At 35.1% G+C, this 21,471-nt stretch overlaps 1 protein-coding gene across 1 annotated transcript in view; it reads right to left on the reverse strand.

Annotated features, from left to right (window-relative positions):
* The window catches only part of LOC131067705 (selT-like protein), a 32,279-nt gene extending 25,327 nt beyond the window's left edge, over positions 1 to 6,952 (reverse strand). Inside the window, exon 1 of the mRNA XM_058002825.2 lies at positions 6,565 to 6,952. Coding sequence (XP_057858808.2) covers positions 6,565 to 6,750 — 186 coding nt within the window. The 5' untranslated portion in view covers positions 6,751 to 6,952. The remainder of the gene's footprint in view (positions 1 to 6,564) is intronic.
* Positions 6,953 to 21,471: the final 14,519 nt, after the last annotated feature.

The raw sequence follows: 21,471 nt of genomic DNA on the forward strand, positions 1-21,471 counted from the left end.
CTAAGAAACCCATTCGTGATGCAATGAAGGTATTCAAATATAGCTATAAGCCTATAAGGTCTTTTTCCATCCATTTATCACTATAAGGTCAACTCACAACATGATGGAATTTTTCTTGTAATTACATAGATATTCTATCTTGAGATTCACATCAAAGTTCATCAATACCACAAGATAAAGGCAAAATATCTAAATGTAGCATTACATACTTGAGAATGGAAAGTTGATCACAGAGGATTCATTGTACATGATAGAAAAATAATCGAGATGAAGTACTCACCACAAATGTAAGACTGACTTATACTGGTAATTTCCACCAAAAGTGCACATAAAGAAAAAATAAAGATCATAAAGAACAAGTGCAGAATAGCAAATAAACTCTAAGTCTGCCTGCAAGAACATTACATGTTCAAACTTCAAAACAAAAGGTAATTGCAAATAAGATCATGACTGAGCATTTATATCAATATCCATGTTACTAGGTTTGCCTGTTTCCGTGAAATAACCTATGTTACTGGGTTTTGCCATTTCTGTGAATGAACCCATACCAAACCAGGCTTCGTAAGGGTTCTGGGTCTGGTCCTTACTGGGTATGCTCAGGGTTTGCACCTGGGACTCTAAATTTTTTCTAGGTACATTTGAATCTATCTTGAAATTGACACCACCATTCATCAATACCACATCATATGGAACAAAAAGCTAAATGTAGAATTGCATACTTGAGAATGAAAAGTTGATCACAGAGAATTCACTGTAACTATGTATATAATAGAAAAGTAATCATGATGAAGCACTCACCACAAATGCAAGTAAGAGTTAGATCCTGGTAACGTAAACCAAAAATGTATATAATGAAAAATATTAATAGTAAAGATTAAATTAAAATATTTGAGGATGAATGCAGAACAGCAATTATACTCTGTCTCCCTTAAAAACCACTATGTGTTCAGAACAAATGACAATTGCAAATAAGGGAATGACTGAGCATTAACACCAATAACATATGTTAACGGGTTTACCCATTTCTGGGGACGTACTCATACCTGACACCAAACAAGACTGGGTACAGTCCTGGGACTGATCCCTCCGGGGTTCACCCAAGGTTTATACCTGGGAATGCAGGTTTGTCCCAAGTACATCAGGTGAACCTAACTACTTTTTATTTCAAAAAAAAAAGTTAGGACCAACTAATTGCAATTAAGCTCTGTCAGTTTTCTTCTCATAATATTTATTTTCAATTGCAGTTAAGGTCTGTAAATTTTCTTCTCATAAATCATAAATGTCCATGAGAAAGTTTTGTCTATGCATGAACTTGTCTTCAACATATGAATTCTGAGCAATATCTATGACATTTTCCACCATACACTCTGAAACTCTACCTCTACATACTGCTTGAATTGATCCTTAATACTTTGTGCATTAGGCTCCAAATCCTACTAGTCATTCAATAACGATGCCACTTGATATGCAATGTTAGAGGACATAAAGATTTGACAATATACTTGAAATGCATCTATAATTAGGCCTCTATGCAAGAAATACAGCAGAAAAAATAACTAATACAGCTCTACATATGATTCTTTAGCTATTCCTTGATACTATTTATTATGGGTGGATCACATATCCATCTGTATTATTTTAAACCCTTTGTAATCTCAGTATATGTAGCAGTCTTTGTTCATCAAATGTCATATTTAACCTCTGAAGGCTGCAATTTTGTAATAAAATTTCCGTTCAATATATATATATATTGCCAGGAGACTAGTACTCGTACAGGAGACAGGTACATGCACTGGTACCAGTGCATCATTTTTCCTAAAAGTAGGAGACAGGTACCTGTTAACACCAATTATATTTATGCTGAAATAAAAATCAAAAAAAGTGATATATCTATATGTGTGCGTGTGTGTATAGAGAGAGAGAGAGAGAGCATGGCCAAACGAAGCAATATCAAACCCAAACCCAAACTGACAACATAGCCTATGATCCATAGCAGTTGAAATAGTAGGCGATCCAACCCTCTGATGCTGTGTCAGTAGCACGAAATGCATACAAGTAATTAGCTGTCCTTAAGTTAGAACCTGGACCATACATATCATATCTAAGCTCATTTATTGGTTTAAATGTTAATCCAATCATGGGGGCATACCTACTCACTACATGAATGTACTCTCAAGACTACCCTTACACTGATCATGCGAGCATGTCCATAAACATACTAACTCACAAAAAAGCTTTGGCTGGCCCTGAACTTTTCCAATATGACTGTTTCTAATATTCGACCATGACATAACAAGGGACCAAGAAGACTTGCAAGATGAGGATTCTAATGTACACTATTTTGAAAGATGCAGAACATCCATGATTTAATTTCTACTGGGGACAATTAGGGCTGATATTCATCCCCTGGTGACTTTGACAAAATGGATTCCTCCCTGCCATGTTGATGAAGCAAAACAAATAGAGAATGTTTACTTACAAAAAACAGACACAGAACATAAGAAGCTACCTCTTCAGATTATTTGAATTATTTGTGCATCCTTTTTCAAAAGTAATGTATGAATATGAAGTATAAAGGTGATACATAAAAAGATCTAGTTTTGATCAAGACTTCATGGCAGATTGATCATGGCTAAGAGGACACTTGTTTTGCATGTCCAAAAACAGTTCTTAGATAGTACCAAAATCTGAATATTATTGCACATTTGGATTCCTCTTAAAAATTAAGCAATTAAAAAAAAACAGTACCTCATTTTGGGTCCATAAGCAGAAGTTATGGTTTTCAGAAAAATAAGGGCAACAACTGATTAAAAAAAAGAGGCACTTTGAAACTGCCCCTACTGAAAAGAAGCAGTTTCACTCTGCAACAAATAAACACCCCATTTCATTCAAATTTCTTCTTTATTTCAACGTCTGGAGACTTTTGGACTTCTGTTTGAGCTTGTGAGACTGCATATGTCATTGTAAATGCATTGTAAACATCAATTTGAGAGAATTGAAAAGCTCTTGAAGAGAAATTAGGTGGAAATCTACAGGATTTCATAGGTTCTAGTAAACAGATTGCCACTGCAAGTTAATTTAACTTGTAAGAGAGCTGTGTTAAAGGTCTTAGGAACTGAAATCACTACGATTCAGGACAGTTATGTGCCCCAGTAGCCAAGGACTGTGTTTGTATTCAAGTGTGGATAGCTCACATTTTGCTGGAGTTTTCTCCAACGCATGCGTTTCTCTAAGATGTATCCTGTTTCTTCTCAATTGTGCATGGTGTTTGATCTCATTAGTATTTATTTTATTCAGTTTACAAATTGGCAAGTTTACAACGCTTCATTTCTTTCATAAATACACTGTTGATGAACTAAAATATGGAATATCCACTCAGTTTTTGAATCAAAAAATTAAGATGTTCAGTAACCATCTTGAATCAATTCAATGCCAGAAAAATGCTCATATCAGGGGACACCCGTCCTTCAAAATGCATTTTAGAGATGGTATTCCTCCATACAAGAGCTATGGGACTTTCCATACCTAAGCCTGTGTTTTTTAGGTGCAAGGAGTTTGTCATTGAGCAGGGTACTCATGGGATGATCCTTAAGATTGTACTCATCCCAGTCACCCAGCAAACCATGGCAAACAGTAAACTGAATTTAAGAGATTTTAAGGTAAGAAAGGCATTTTATGAAGAGCCCAAGTCAGTCACACATTGCCTTGAGTTGTGCCAAATTAGCAAAAGACAATAAAACTATTAAAACAGATTTACATCTTAAATTTTAAATAAAAGTAAAGATTAGTAAATAATACTCTATATACTTGCTCAAAACTTGGGGACAGAATCAACAAGAACCTTAAACATCCAATTGACTGTTGACATCATTAAGACTTGTAAGCAGCAATTACTAGCTAGATAGTAGCTTTGCAACTAATTTGTATATGTATAGATATACGGCTGTAATTTTTGCCCATGCTCAACATGTGCATGTACTCATTTTTTTATAATCACCTTGCTATACAATAAGTGATAATTTGCTCAAGAGTCAAAAGTACTGCGACATCTTATCATGCAAGATTCTTGTTACAGATTTTCCGACCAAATTCCTCCACACAAAAGCAAAATACAAGAGAACAACTTTGTCTAAGCTAGGAAAAGCACATGAACAGCAGCAATAAACCACATGAGGCTGGGAATCAAAACCGTGTTGTGCCAAGTCTCGGGGATGAGAATTAGGTGTAATGGGACATGTGTATCAGCTATAGCGAGAGGATAGCCCTATATTGCAGTAAGGAACAGAAGGGAGTGATAAGGGCAATTTCTATAGAATCTCTAATTTTGTTTAGGCTTCTAATTATATTTTAGGTTCTTTCTTTGCAGTCTCCTTAATGAATAATCTGTAGTAACAACCATAATTTCTAGCTAACCCCTTAGATTGGATGTGGAATAAGGCTATAGTTAGATAATCTTACCCCATAAAGTTAGATATTCTTACCTCTTCACGTGTCAAGGATATGATCCTTTGCATGCAATATGACAACAGTGTCATACATCAACTTAATCTGAGGATTGCAAAGGGAAGATTGGCAAACTTTCACAAGCACAACTTAAACACAATTGAATCCCAATAAACAGTTCACTAACTATGTAGGGTCTAAAATTACTGTAAACATGGATGCAAAGAACATAAACACAAACAATGTTACAAATATAAACATCGTCCATTAGCAGAACTTTAATTGAAACACTGCATCAGCCTTTGGATGGCATACTTAAGAACGTTTAATGTCAACATGAACTTGTACATACAAGTTAGTTTTACTTCCCTCTCTAACTGGAATATAAGTTAAAGGAGTTATAATCATGAATACAACTGTCATGCTCCACCTTATGCAGATAGCTCCTCATGTAGATGACAAACAATCTGAAAATGCCACTCCCATATATACACTTGTGTTTCACAATATTGACAATAACAGACGACAAAGTCAATTGTACAAAAAAGGATTTTTTAACTTTTTTTCTTTTATTTACCCTCTCCTAAACATGATTAAAGTTTACTATCCAGTTGTCATAATCAACAAAGAAGACCTCTTCTCTGTGGCCTCTCTGAAACTGAATAGAGATCACTTGATTTGATTTGGTCCTTTCCTAGTCAGCAATGATCGAAGAGTTTAGACGCAGTTGTGATTACATGACACTGGTGACAGATTGCCTGGGGCAGCTTTATTTTCCATATAAACAAAAACCTGGTTAATAAAATTAGAAAATAAGTCAAAAGTTCCATTACAACAGCAAGCCTAACACGAGATGCTGGAGGGAGTTGAATCATTTCTCATCTTATGCAGGTCCATACGCCAATTTTCTGTCACAGCTCATTATAACTGACAAGAGCCACAGCATTCAATTTTGTAAACCCTGGCCCACTCCCAAATATCCAGACATCGCCAAATGGTAGAGACAAGTTAGCCTCCTAGCCAATTGTCATATCCAGCTTTTCAAAAGCACTAATACTATTTCTAACAAATCAGTTTTAAGAAATAAAGATATATTAATATTCATGAGTAACCAGAAAAGGTCAATGGGACTCAGAAAACAATATAGACCTGAAGATGTGAGCTCACACTTAGTAGCATAGGAGGTTGCCATTTTAATCCAGCTCTGTGCATAAATGAAAAAGGGTATGGCAATGTTAAATATAAATATAGTTGCCGATGTATGTGGGTACATGTCCTCATCCCTGTAATGGAGTTTCCTGGTAGGAAACAAGGTTTATCCCTTAGTTGCTTCTGGCTTTGACCGTGTGTATTTATTAGTATCGATATTTTGGATCCGAAACTCAATGCTAAAAAATACACACAATCAAAGCGACAAGCAACTAAGGGATAAACTAATGGATTGTGGAAATCTGATAAAATTAATTAGGAGACCAGGTTACCATTCAAATCATGATATATGGGTAACTGAATAAGGGCAACGCTACATTAAATATGAAATGAATATGGTCCCCAAAAGAGGTGGGTTGGAGGTCCTCGTCCCTCTATTGGAGTTTCTTGTTGCATGTCAACGCCAGACAAAGCAGCGCTAATGAGTAAATGAATAAGGAAATGGTTATTTTATATATGCATATAATCACCGGAAACGTGTGTACAAGATCCCTGTACCTATACTGGAGTTTCATGGTGACTTAGGAAAACAACCAAGAGAAAGACATTTGTAGGGGTTAAAAGTACCCTTACGCAAAGTGAACTGAATCAATTCACAGTCACACAATAAATCTTTTTTTAAAGGCTTTTCTAGAATCACTGTACTTCACATTAATATGTAGAAGTGTTTCTATAAGCTATTGCGGGTTTCAATTCACAAATGAGCATCACAAATTTAAAACACAGTTGCACAAACCCTAAGCCTAAAGTCGAAGAAGCCAAGACCACCGTCCCCTTGATGATTTCAAACTCTCGTTTATAAAAACAAAAACAGAAATTGAATTTAAGTACTTTGAGAATGTATAGGAAAAAAATTGAGCTCTTCGTTGGCAAGAAAGCAAAGAAAAAATAAATAATGTTGTGAATGATTACCGGAATGGCAGCGGATTGGAGAACTTTCTTAGGTACAGGAATCGAATCCCGTCGATGATGTCCATCATGATGGTCGTGAGGATGTGGCTTAGAAGGCGGGGGTGTGAATGCATTCCATAAGTCAGAAGCCACCAGAAACGCGCAAACCCCCAAGATCATCATCTGAGTTCTGTCCATTTCCACCATGAAACGAAATTCACAGACCCAATTCTGGTTAAGGAGCTATTTTTCTCTTGCCCTTTCTTCGAGGAGACTTTGATATTCTCACTCCGGGGAAGAAGAAGCAGAAATGGTCTATTTTAAGAAGAACAAAATGATCTATTTTAACGCTATAATAATTACCAGCGATGCTCACAGATGCTTTAAAATACCTTCCATTGCCCTAAAGACTTGAGGAGAGGTACATAAGCGTCTAATTTAATATTTTTCCATATGGGGAAGGAGTTTGCTTGCATAAATATTTAGCTTGATTAAATAAATGAAATTAATTAGTATTGATGTGCAATTGTGGTTGTACTATAATAATAATAAGAGTTATTAGTCCGCACGTTCAATAGAGCTGGTTTGAATCATGGGTTTGCTCTCCATTGGTCTTGAGCTCAACTCTAAGGGAAAGGTTAACCTGGTATTGTTGGTTGCGGGCTCCGACTACACCCTCAAAGGATTAGTCTCGCCTCAACTCGCTCCTTCCTAAACCCCAACTCAACATATAATACCAAGGTAAAGGCGGGTTGGGTGTTGTAGTGGGTTGCAGGGATACCTCTTGCGTAACGAAAAAAAAAGAGTTATTGTTTACTTTATAGATGAGTTATAATATAATAAGACAAGGACATGAATTGGTTTGTTTTTTTTGTGTGCTTTATTTTTTTTTCGACGTTACGTATTACACTTTGTGGTCCTTCATTTTTCTCCTCTTCCTAACAAAGTGTGATTTGAAATGTCAAGAAAAGAATAGAGCACATACAATTTTATATCCTAAAAGCTTGTATAAAAAATGCAAGGACAAATATAACAAGTTTGTGTTGTTGTGAGGTTCCTATTAGGTGATGATCTTTGATATGTAAATAAATGGAGATTGGCACAAATTCTAATAGGTTAGTGGTGATCTTTGATATTTAAACAAATGGAGAGCACCACAAATGTTGATAAGTTGGTGGTGATCTTTGATATGTAAACAAATGGAGAGCGTGATTAGTTCAATCAAATTGAGGTGAGGCATGGAATGTTTGACCATTATAGTAATTTGTTATGAAGTTGTTATAGCTATGCATTTGCAATATTTTTATGAATTAGAAAAGATAATTCTTAATTCAATTGGGTATTTGAGTTGTTTATTATTCATTGTAACACAATACTAGCAATCGCACTATGGTGTGCAATAGGTACACCGAAAAGATGTGGTAGGTCAATTAGAGAAAAAAAATCTATTTTTCATGAATTTGTGTACTACATGAGGTTAATTGGTATGTCATTTAGAAAAATGATGTTGTTTGTACAACAAAGGTCAGTGTCAAATCAACTGTGCATCCACTTATTTATTGTAACACAATACTAGCAATTGCACCGTGGTGTGCAATAGGTACGCTAAAAAGATGTGGTAGGTCAATTAGAGAAAAAAAAAACTATTTTTTTCATGTTTGTGTACTGCATGAGGTTAATTGTTAGGTCATTTAGAAAATGCAACAAAGGTCAATGGAGTAGTGATAGTGTCAAATCAACTATGCATCCACTTGTAGGGATCCAAACACAGTTGGAGAGAGAGAGAGAGAGAGAGAGAGAGAGAGAGAGAGAGAGAGATGTGATCTAGAGAAATATAGAGGGATATAAAAAATATAAAGAGGTAGATGGAGAGATGGGGAGGTAGAGATAGAGAAAGATATGGATAAAAAATTATAGAGAGAGGAGAGAGAGAGAGAGAGAGAGAGAGAGAGAGAGAGAGAGATGGGGGGAGAGATGGAGTGAATATGAGAGAGAGGGGGGGGAGGCAAAGATAGGAAGATAGAGATAGATGAGGCAACGGTAAGAGATAAAGAAGGTGATAAATAAAACTAATAGCTATACAAAGAAAGAGAGAGATGGAAAGGGGATAGATAGAGAGATAGAGATAAAGACAGGGAGGGAGAAATATGAACTGTGTGTCTATATGAGTGAGATGGAGATAGAGAGAGAGGGGGGAAGAGGGAGAGAAATAGGGAGGAAAGTAGAGAGATAGAAAGAGGAAGTGATCGAGAGAGAGGAAGAGATAAAGAGAGATAGGGATAGAAAGAAGAGATGAAGAGAAAAATATAGCTTGGAAAATAAAGAGTGGGTAAGGAGAAACAATGAGAGAGGAGATGGAGAGGTAGAAAGATAAAGATAAAATAAGTGATATATAGAGAGAGGTATAGAGGGATATATAAAGGGAGTGAGATAGAGATAGGGAGGGAGAAATGTGGAGTGTGACAGTGAGAGAGAGTCAGAGAGAGATTTAGAGTTGGAGATAAGGAGGGAGGAACATGGAGTGTGTGTGTTTGTGTCTTAGTCAAAGATGTATGGAGTAAAAGATAGAGAAGGAAAGAAATAGAGAAATGATAAAGGTGGAGTAGAGAAAACTAGAAAAAGGGAGTGATGGGGAGAGGTGGGAGAGGGAGTGATGGAGAGAGAGAGAGAGAGAGAGAGAGAGAGAGAGAGAGAGATAAATATAATGAGAAATATAGAGGGAAAAGAGACGGATATAGGGACAGATGAGGAGATAAAGATAGGGGAAAATGATAGAGACAAAGATAGAGATGGAGATGGAGATGGAGATGGAGATGGAACAAAATCATTTGATAAATGGCATACCAATTGAGCTCGTGTATTATGCAAATGTATGCAAAAAAATAGATCATTTTTTTCTAATTGATAAATTGTAGTTATATGATTATATATAAAATAAAATAACTATAATTACTATATATATTATTTTATATTTTATAATATTAATACTATAGTTATATATTTATAAGATCTAATATTAATATACTTATCATGAATAATATGTAATTTTAATTTTTTTAATTATGCTATGTAGTTTTATGATATATAAATAATGAATATATTTATAATATTATATATTATAAACTAAATAATAATCATATATAATATTATTAATAAGTTTTATATATATTATATAATAATAGTATGATAATATTAAAAAAGATATATTATAATAAATTAATTATTATATGTTAAGATATAACAATAACTATATATGAATATTATATAAAATATTATAATATTAAATATATTATTGCATTATAATTATTTATTAATAATAATAACTAAATTATTTATATTTATGCTATATAATTGTAGTGTTGTATATATTACCTATACATGATAATATTTCTACTCCTCAATTTCTTTAGTTTAAAAATATATGATATATCCACTATATATTCTTTATTAAAGATTTAATATAATTTAATAATTAATAATTAAAAGAAATTTAAACATTCCATGAATTTATAAATTTGAGAAATTAAAGTGTTTAATTTGCTTGACAAAGAAAAGTGACTATAATTCTATGATTGCATTCAAATTTAATCTTTTCATGATAAGTTATAATATTGGTATAAAAAAATTATTTATTAATTTGAAATGTGATGCGATGAATTTGTTACCCTCTCTAAAAGTGGAAACGATGGAATAAGTCTATTGTTTATTATTTTTTGTGAGAATAAAATTGGAAAAAAAGGGCAAACAAACTAAGAAATACGTAAATGAGGAAAATAGAAATACATCAAACTGTAAAAAGGCAAAATACGACAAACAAAAAATACAAATTGAATGGTTAGGATCATCTCAATCATCTTGCACACTTGTGAGATGCTACAAACCGTAGATCTTGCAAGTTAGATGATTAACTTCATATAAGGAACGCCTTTGATGTAATAATAATAAACTAATATTTTTCAATAATATAGCATTAAATGTTTAATAACATAAAATAAAATGTTATATGTTATTATAATACAAAATTAAACATATAAGAAAATCACAAGAAAAAATGGCTCACAGTCGAAACTAGGGAGAAGGCAATAGCAAAGGTAACCAAAAGATTGTCTTTTGCAAATATTTGGGAGGAGGATATTGGCAAAAGGGATACAAATGTCCCTTCATTCATGATGAGTGCAAAGGTGATTCCCCTAGGAAGGAGAAACAATAGTTTTGGATTTCGTTTTCCTAACCATGCACCCTAGTTTTTGAATAAGACTTTTGATCAAAATTGGCATGGAGGAAGAAGGTATCAATGGTTGGCTCATCCTACAACAAAGGAGATCAAGAAGGAGATCAAGAGAAACTTCCACAAATTCCCTGAGAGCAAGGCCTACATCATCTAGTCAAAAAAATTAGATTGAGTGGTGGATTGGCTAAGAGAGTGAGCCCTTTTTATCAAATGGTGTGGGAATCATCTTCCCAACAAAGGATGGTGGAATGGTGGACCAATCGCCTATGGGAAGTTGTAAGGATCAAATCCCTTGCAAATGATTTCCTACTATATGTGCAATTTTGTAGCATTAAAGAGCAAGATCCTTCATGCGGCTCCTCTATTCTTTAAGGGTTTTGACTTCCATAGGATAGATTGGGAACCGAACTTTGATCCTCAAACTCATCAAAACATTAGGGTTCCAATCTGGGTTAGTCTAACAAATATCCCTTCGGAGCAATGGAATATGGATTCACTCAAAAAGATTGGATGAATTAGGATTTTTTATTAGTATTGATGAAGTCTTTTTTCATAGTGATAATGAACCAAGAGTGGGGATTTATGAGGAAATCAATCAAATTGTCGAGTATTGGGAGGAATTAGAATTTATGATGGTCTATGGCAAATGAAAGCAATAGATTGTAGTGGATCAATCTGTGCAGGAAGCTAGGGTTTTTGGTATGTAGAGGATGTCTCCATTTCAAGGCTTGAGTCTTAGCCTTGAACAATTAGAGAAGGGGAGGTTTTTGGGGTTAATCCATTGGAAACAAGAGGAACTATCCCTTCCCAATATCCAAGAGTAGTGGTGGCGATTCCAAAGAATAAAGAAGTATTGGGACCTCCTTTAGTCTTTGCAGCACAAGGGCAAGGGGTGAATTCTCCCTCTGATGAGAAGACCAACATGGCTCCTCCATTAGCAGTAGTTGAAGAGTTTTTTGTGGTCCCTCTAATATCCAAAGCTTGTACACAACCATTCCACATTTCTTATGCATTCATGGAAACTCCTCCATTTAGATAAGGATGCATCTTCTATTCCCCCCTCAAATGCTTCAATCATCAAGTGGCCTGTAATCTATTTCAAAAATTTAATAGTATTTATGATGGGTCCAGGGATAGGCTTGCAAATGTAAGTCGGATTGTCCTTCCAACTGGTGATTTCTAGAAGGAATTGTTAGAGGAAAGGTAGCGACTACAGAAATATCATCTCTTATTTTTTTGATGAATCAGTAGATCCAGAGTCAAATAAGATACTAGTAGAGAACATTGGCAAGTTGGGTATTAGTCAATAGTCCACAAAGAAGATTTCTCTAGACTGTAGAAAATGAAAATCAAAAGGAATGAAAACTAATCAAGAGAAGATAACTATGGATGGGGATGTTGAGGGGTAGCTCAAAATCACTAAGATGCTAAGATCGGGAAAGGGTGCACCCCTTCCTATAGAGCCACGAGGCTCTTGTTGTGGAATGTTAGGGGCTTAAACACCCCTAACAAACAACATTTGGTCAAGTGCATGATGGATCTCTCAAAAGTAGATTTTTTTATATCCAGAACCCAAATTGACTGACGTTGATTTACAACAATTTATGAGAAAGTTGAGATCTTGGCAAGTAATGGTTATTCAAGTTGTTGGGGCCTCAAGGGATCTAGCTAACTTTTAGAAGCCATTGTTTGTTTGTTTGTATAGGCTAATTGAGGGAAGCAATTGGGTTGGTTGTAAGGTCGGAAGCATATCCCCAAACCTATAATTCATTCTATTGAATGTTTATGACCTAATTCATGTAAAGAGAGATATTTGGGCAAAACTAGAGCTATTCCTTGGTGCTTATCCTAATTTGTGCCATGTTATTAGGGGAGATTTCAATACCATCCTCCATAATAGTGAGAAAAGAGGATTCGAAAGGGAGAACCAGTCTTGAAAGAATTTGAAGGATTGCGTGGATAGGAACCATTTGATGAAAATAAATTTGACAAATGGAGTTTACACCTTGACTAATGGGAGACTAGGTTTCAGCCATATTGCAAAAAAGCTTGATAGAATTCTTTTCTCTAGGGATCTTGGACCTTTTCCTTTTGGTTTTGAAGATTCAATCCTTCCATGCTCTGGGTCGGATTATTATTTGATTTGACTAAAGATTTTTGGGGACAAGAGGTAGGCTAGAAGCTACTTCAAATTTTAAAATATATGGATGAAAGACCCTCAATTTTTTAACCTTGTCGAAGGTTGGTGGAACAAGGAACATCTTGTTGGCTCTAAAATATTTTATTTTATCACCAAACTAAATTATATTGAAGCAAGAGATTAAGGAATAGAATCTTGTTCATTCCAAGAATGTTTTTGAAATTTAGAGGTCAATTGAAGAATGTATGCAACTGATGGGTGAAGAGGTTGTTAAAAATGGTATGGAATAGGTTAGTTATTATAGAGAGAAAGTTTTGATGTTAGATTACGAAGAGGTTCTTTCCAAAGATGAAATATCGTGGAGACAAAAATCACAAGAACACATGGATTAATGAAGGAGATGGTAGGTGGATCAATGAAATTGGTAGATTGTTCTGCACTTGAAGATCTATTGTCAAGGAAATTGTTGCCTTCTTAGACAATTCCTTAATAACTTTGAGGGTTTTATCTTTTCTGCTCAAGAAAATATGATTCAAAGTATCCCTTCCCTAGTTAAAGAGGATAAGAATTGTAGTGTCGTAAATTGTACACCTTTATCAGTGCATCCAATTTCACACTCTCCTAGCATCTTTTTTAGTATTTCCCTTTCCTTTATGCATTACAAGACCTTTTATTTTAATTAATTAATATTATGGGTCTTATTCCACTTTATTACATCATCACACTCTTATTTGGGCTCTTCATTCTAGGTGTGCACTTTAGCACTTTATCTCGATTTATCCTTAATCCTACCCCAATTTCAACTTCCAAGACACATTTTGCACACATTATAGTTTGAGCTTGTCATCTATACGTTATAGTTTGAACCACCGAGCTAAAATCAGCATCAAAACCTTGTTATCTTGCATTCCTCGAAAGTCAGAAAAATGTTACCAAGACCAGGGCGACCTACCACCTTGGTCCTGAACTTTTTTCCTCAAATTTTGGGAGGATAATTTGGCAATCTTATTTAAATCAAATCCCACTCCTTGTGAAAAATATACCAAATCTAAGTTTTCCTAAAGGTAATTTTAATTATGAAATCTGTATATAAGGCATCCCTCTCAATTCATTTTGATCATCTTAGCTTATGCTAACATTATCATCTGATTCAATAGCATTTTTTCTTCCTTAAGAGTAGATCCAATTCAAGGAGCAACAAACTACATCAAGCCATCTTACATTTATGTTTTATCTATGATTTCATGTTGAATTTTATGTGATTTATCATGTTATTGCATCAACACATGGAGTACTTGTCCTAAGAACATTGCATCACCTATTGAAGGTATAATCATCTACATTCAAGCATTTCAATTCCTTGCCCTCAAAAGGCAAGTTATCCAATTCAATTCAAGTTTAATTTTTATTTCAATTAGGGTTAATTCCAAGCTTTGGGTTTAACCCAAGGCAAACCCATATCCACAAACCCTTTCTTTCCTCTTGTGTGCAACTACAAGTACCCGATGGAGCCGAAAGACCTCAGATAGCATCAGGAGCCCAATACAAACCCAATCCTAGAATTTGGACCTAGCTTTCAAGGACTAAGGCACTAGAGACCTTGGTCCTCGACATTTTTCATCAAATTTCACAAGTGGCTTCCAAACTTCTCTAGGTTGCAAATTCCCTGACAATAGCTCAATCTCAAAAGACCAAGGCATTCTAGCACCCTAGTCCTGCCAAATCAACATCAAATTTCAATCGTAGGTGCACAGTAAAATTTCCTATTGATTTATATATGTATTATAGCATTTTTTATTGTCTCCCAATCATTTACAACAACTTAAGTGTTTATTGTCTTCATACCTCAGCCATAGTTTTGCATTACTTCAACATATCTCCATAGTTCATTCACTTTCCATAGCAACAAACCCTAGAAGTGTCATTTGACTCTCTTTTACAAGAGTTAGTCAAATATGATCACTCCTCTAGGTGATTCTGTATTCCAATGTTGGTATGAAAGTGGACCATGGTCTTAAATGTCCTACTCGGTTCCATTCTCATACTATACAAGAATAAAATGTTAAATACCACTTTCTTTGCTACAAAGATTAAAAAAAAAAAAAAAGGCCTTATTTTAGTTGCATCCTAACAAAACTTATGGATCATATGGCTTCCTACTGAGCTTCTTTCAAAAATGTTGGAACACTGTGGGTTAGGAATCAGTAGAGGCTATTGTTGCCTCTTGAAATTTGGGTAGCCTACTCAAGGCAATCAACACTACATTCATAGCTCTTATTTTGGAAAAAGAAATAGCCAACTCTTTGGATGGTTTTTGCCCAATTTTCCTTTGCAATGCCATTTACAAGATCATGGGTGGAGTGATGGAAAATAGGTTGAAGAAAATTTATCCAACATTATCTCAGATGAAGAGACTTGGTTTGTCCTAGGTAAATCCATCCTTGATGGGGTCGTTAGTGCTCAAGTTAACACAAAAAACCAAAAGGCAATGCACGGTGTTCAAATTGTACATAAAAAATGCTTATGACAGAGTGGATTGGTGGTTACTCTTAAAGGTGATGGAAGATTTTGGATTTAACAAAAGATGACTTAATTGAGTTTTCAACTGCATTTCATCCCCTCGGTACTCAATCCTCCTCACTGGGTCCCCTGAAGGATTCTTGGAGGTCTCTAGGGGTCTTTGTCAAGGGGATCCTCTATCCCCTTTCTTATTTATCATTGTGACAAAAGCTATGGGTAGGTCCTTTAGGAAACCATTTTTTATGGGGAACATTGAAGGTGTTGAAATCACTAGTATAGTCTCAACCATCTCCAACCAATAGTTTGGAAATGACACTATGCTATTTGGAGCTGCTAAAAGGAAGGAATATTTTCACCTAAAGTCCATTATGAGCTTTTACTCTAGAGCCTCGGGTCAAGAAGTTAGTAAAGGTTAATAAAAAAATATTTTTTCATACCCCTATTCGGAAGGAACAAGAAATCATTAGGATTCATGATTTCAAAAAAGGGCAGTTGCTTTCCACATATTTGGTCTTCAATTGGGAAAACTTTGGAATCCTCTTAATGTGAAGGTGAGATCAAAACTAACTTCTTGGAATGGTAGGTGGTTATCTTGGGCAAGAAGAATTACCATGTTGAAGGTAGGCATCTCTACAATCCTCATCTATCTATTGTCTTGTCTCACGGTATCAATTGGGGTTAGCCATAGCTTAACTCATAAAATGAGAAAGTTCTTTTGGCAGGGGAATGGTCATAAGTATAAGATTGCATTAATCTCATGGAACAAAAAATTTAAGTCAAAGGAGGAGGGCAATGTGTGTATCAAAAATCAGTTGCTACATAATAAGGCTCCTAGAGCCAATCTTGTTTGGTGCATGTTCAATGTGATGTCCCCTTATGGCCGAAATTAGGAAATTGGGACAATTATCTATCAATGTTGAATTGCAAGAGACTTCTTTCCTCAATAACCTCAAATAGTGCTTAAGATAATAACAATAGAAGTTGATACTAGTTTACAAATGATGCTTTATACAAAATATAATGGACATTACTTATATTTTAATATTATAAGATAAATGAAAACCAATATTATTTCTATCTCTAATATGGCTCTAAAGCCTATGCAAATTGATTTGGTCTCCTTAATATAACAATGATAGATTGTCTTGCTATCTCAGATATAAAAGTTTGTTAAATATGCAAAGAAATCTTCATTGTTTCACAATAAATGTGCGAAGAAATCTTCATTGTACTCTCCCGATGTGAATTTGCAATGTCTTGTGTCTAATTTGGTTCCTTAAATTCATGCAAATCTCTCTTAATATCAATATGAAGGTCTAATGTCTCTTATATGCTTTTATGAATATGCAACTGTGTATGCTAATATCACTTATAATGTTATGTTGAATTGTCCTCGATCTGAAGTTATGTTCTTGCAATAATAAGTAACGGTGTTGTTTCTGATAAACTATAGAAGCTTGCAAATGTGGTGCTCTCTTTGATTTCTATGTTCTGTGTGCAATTGATTTATGCCAATGGCAATGCTCAACTCGAGCAATCCAACATAGATAAGAAATAAGATAATAAACTAATTTGATGATGTTGTGAGAATGGATTTGATATCCATTGTACATCTTGGTCTAAGCATCGAATGGGTGTCTCTTTATTGCAACCTTAGTATGAGTCTCTTTAGCACATCCTTTGACTTATGATTAACTAGCACTTGCACCTAGGTAAGGTGAATTGTGTAACATCAATAGTAATTTGTATTATTTGTAGTGTGAGATTAAGATGTACAAATTCAAATCATTTAAAAAAAACATGTGCCAGAGGTGTGTGTAGCGTAATGAATAACGACATACTTTCTGATTGTTGCGCTTGCTTCTGAGTTCTCTGTGTGATCGCTTAATGTCAAGGCATATGATGTGGAAGTCATATTATGATGTCGGAGATGGGAAATTGTTTTGAAAGCCATATCAAGGCGTTGAAGATGGGTGGTTACCCTAATCATCCTCTCCCTCAAATGGGCGAATTATTTGGCCCTCAGTTGCCTAGAACTTAATCACGAACCTTGCCTCATCATTATAAATCAACTTAATTGACCCCAATTTTAGTTTTTTTATCACTCTATGAAGTTGAGTAATTTAATCTATAGAATCAATACAACCAATAGTAGAAAATTGAAGCTAAACACAAGCACATTGAACTTAATGAATTCAAACTAACAGATTATGGGTAGACATCTCTCCATTTCTTTTGTATGAAAGAAGATAAGGTGAACCGAAATTCTATTATCAAGTTAGATAAGTTTTTTTCTACTCATTATTTTGTTGTCTTCCAAAGGGGGAATCATAAAAACTTTAATTTAAATGATGAGATAAATGTCATTCTAAAGTCTTCTACTTTGAAAATTTTAGCGGAGTTTGCTCTAACTTTTGTATTGGGATGCAAATGGGGTCTATTTGTTGCGGGATTCCTTATGGCTTTTCCCCAGTTGTGTTTGCCCACCCTGATACACTCAAGGAAGTAAAATATTTAGAAAAAGTAATTGAATTTGAGGAATAAGACAACATAAACTTTTGGAGGCATTTTAGGCCATATAAACTTCCTGATCCATGGACACACAATCTTGTCTTGCATTCTGTTATGTTGGTTAATAGATTTATCACCTAACTCTATATCCCACAAAGGTGACAAATGTAACCATAGTTGAACCACTCTGACCAAACTATCTACTAACTGATTCTCTGCTTATTTTACAAGGTGGCAGCTACCTTCGGATGATATTCAATGAATACAAATTAATTGAAATGTTTTTAACTAGAAAGGAAAGGAAAGAGATTTTAACAAGAAAGCTTTGAAAAGGCATGCATAAAATACAAACATTTTTTAGATTTTTCAAGATTTTGAATCAATTAGATCGCTACAAAATACCATTCACAGATAATATTTTAGCAGTAGCGGAAAACTGAAACCAATCATCATCTCAAATATAAATTCATTCACTGATAACCATTCAAAACAATGGAAAGCATCCATGCATCATAATTCGAAGATTATGAATATCTGAAGCCACCAACAAATTTTCTATATTCAAAACAGTAAATAGAAATATACTTAAAGAAGTTTTTGTTCTTAAGAGTAAAACAAAGTTTGCCCAAAAGGTCCTAAAATGAAAATAAGTCCAACTATTTAAAACATTTAAAGAAAAGGTTTCTTGAAGACAATTGTTATTTTAAAATAAATCTTTTAGGCTTCCAAGCCAATAATCAAGAAAAGTAATAAAACAGTAAAATAATGAAACTGCCCCCCACCTATTCAGCTTTCGGTTCATTATCGCCAACGATCTCCACCTCCTGATCAACACGTGCCACCTCCTGGGCCTTAATCTTTTGTTTGTACTCACGGTACTTGTTTATGATCGGCTCCAAGTTCGGGTCCTTTGGTACTATTGTGATGTGCAGTCGTCTTCTCCATTTTTAAGTCAACCTATCAATAGTGGCAATGTTTTGGTGCATTTCATCCATCTTAGTCTCAAAGGCATTTGTATGCATCTGCAAGTGACACAATCCCTTAAAGGATTCCAAAGAAATATTTTGAGGATCTCTGATGTTCTTCTGATAATTCCCCTTGAACTGGCCCATCATTTCACCAAGTTCTCATACATTCTCCTCAAAGATATCCATAAGGTCAACATCTAGAGCATAGAGATTATTCTTTATTTTCAGCATATCATTCAAATAGCATTTTAGGGCGTCATCAATGTCACTGATATAATCACAGTAGATACTTTCTTTCCATTCCAAGGCTTCTCGTCAGGTAGTATCAACTTCCTTAGGATGTTCTACCAACTTTTCAATCATCAGAATGACAGGGTATGTTGTGAGCGCTGTAACCTCCTTTGAAAGCACAAATATGCTCCCATGTTCTTTCCTAACTAGTTGCAATTCAACTAACAATTCCTTTCTTTTATTCCAAATATTCACATACAACACTTTGAACTTAGTAATACAACTAACATCAGTTTTATATATTTCTTCTATCCATTCAGTGACAACTTTAGAATATCCTAAATTTTATTTGATCTTTTTCACAATATCTAGATCAAGTCCCTGAACATGTGAACTTGAAGCCTCCCCAATTGCAGGATTTATAATAGATGAAATGAAATCCTTCAATGACTGCACTTCAAACTGTAACTCTAGATTCTTTTTCTTCTATTCTTGATCCCTCTTAATCAATGCATGGACTGAAAAGTCAACATGGTAGATGTTCCCTTCTACAGTAGAAGGTCCCATATCCACATGACTGATCTTATAATCCATTTATATTATGTCACTTGTGTTCACATCTTTAATAGGATCGACAATCTCTAGGAGCTAGTGACCAGATATAGGATCATATATTATTTGAGACATTCGCTTAGCCTTTTTAGGCTTGCAAGAACTTTGAAGCAAGAGGGCAACTATATCAATCTCACTGGAAACAGGGGTGGACACTTTTCTTTACTTTTCTACCTCTGTCTCCAACCATGCTAGAGAGGTTGTTTCAAGTCTTGACTCTTTATTAACAGTGTTGGGGGTATTTTGCAAAGGATAGGAGATAGTTTCAAGCAAATCAGAGAAAGAATGATCATCAATTATTTGTTGATAAATACTTTCATAATCAACAAGGGGAGATTTCCCTATGGGTGGCACGATTTTGTCATCCTTCTCACAGGTTGATTTTAGTCTGGCAGTGGTTTCTTTAGGTTTCTCCCCATCACCACCTGATTGAGAACCTCGGGTTGGTAACCTATCTGTAGACTTGGTTGTTGATGTTGGAACAGGTGAAGAGGAAATTACTCCTTGCTCTCTATGAGATGATGACCTTTGGCTTTGTGAGGAGCTGACATGTTGTTTCCACTTGCCATTTAACCAGTTGGATATTCTTCTTAATACTGGAGCAGTGCGAACCATTAGGTCTGAGGCCTCCTCTTTGGACCAATTAACTTCAGTGGGGGGTGCATTGGCAAGAGTATGATACTCTAGGTCCAAAATGACCTCATCTTCAATCACATCATCATGAACATTAAAAGAAACACCAAGAGTGTGAATTTGCTACAAAGAAAGTCTCATGAAACTTCCTTTAAACACTTCAACATCATCTAAATAATCCTCCCAAAAATCCTCGAGCTCAGGCCGATGCATATAACCTTTGGATCCATACAAATTGTGTTTCAAATATCCCTTGCTATCAAAACTATTTCTAGACGACAAAGATTAAAAATGAAACTTCTCTAGAATTGTTCCCACGACCTTAGCGGAACTATTTATTTTGCAAGAGAAATGAGGTGTGGACAACGGGAACGAGTATCCTTTCTTTCCCATGTTTAGATATTTAACATTTACCATAGCCATTTGGCATCAAACTTCCAGGAAAACAATATAATCAGATGGGAATTGAGGCAATTTCAGCAGGGCCTTCTCAAAACCCCCAATTCTAAGGTATGTGAACCTGTCGAATTGGGTGTAGAAACTTCCAAATTTCATCACAAAGGTAGCAGAGTCATGGAAAATTTGTAGACTAGGGTTTCCTTCTAATTTTCTAACCATACCCATCAAGAATGCATCATTGGCATGGGAAAAAACTTGCATACCCTTATGCATGGTGAGCTGGGGAAATTTTCGGTAGACGAGTGCAAATGTAGGGAGAGGATGTTACAGTTCCAACCTCAGCCAAGCATACTCTTGACTAGCTAGTATGAAAATCAGATATGAACCCATATGAAAGGCAAGGGACTGATGAAAATTCTGTAATTGTTCATGCAAATGATAGCTAATGATAGAAGCCCAATCAATAAAACTCCCACGAGCACAAATTACCAGAATAAAATGACACATCCAAAACTCAAAAGAATCAGTGCAAGCATTCCCTACAACACGATGTAGGAGGACTATAATCTCTGCAACTTCATCCTTAAAGTGCATTCTTTTCAATTTGGCGGGCAATTGAGATTTACCTCCTTTTTCAGACTTTAACCAATTTCTGGCAATGCAGTTCATATACGAATCTCCAT

This window comes from Cryptomeria japonica, chromosome 2, assembly GCF_030272615.1.
Source record: "Cryptomeria japonica chromosome 2, Sugi_1.0, whole genome shotgun sequence".
NCBI classification, from domain to species: domain Eukaryota; kingdom Viridiplantae; phylum Streptophyta; class Pinopsida; order Cupressales; family Cupressaceae; genus Cryptomeria; species Cryptomeria japonica.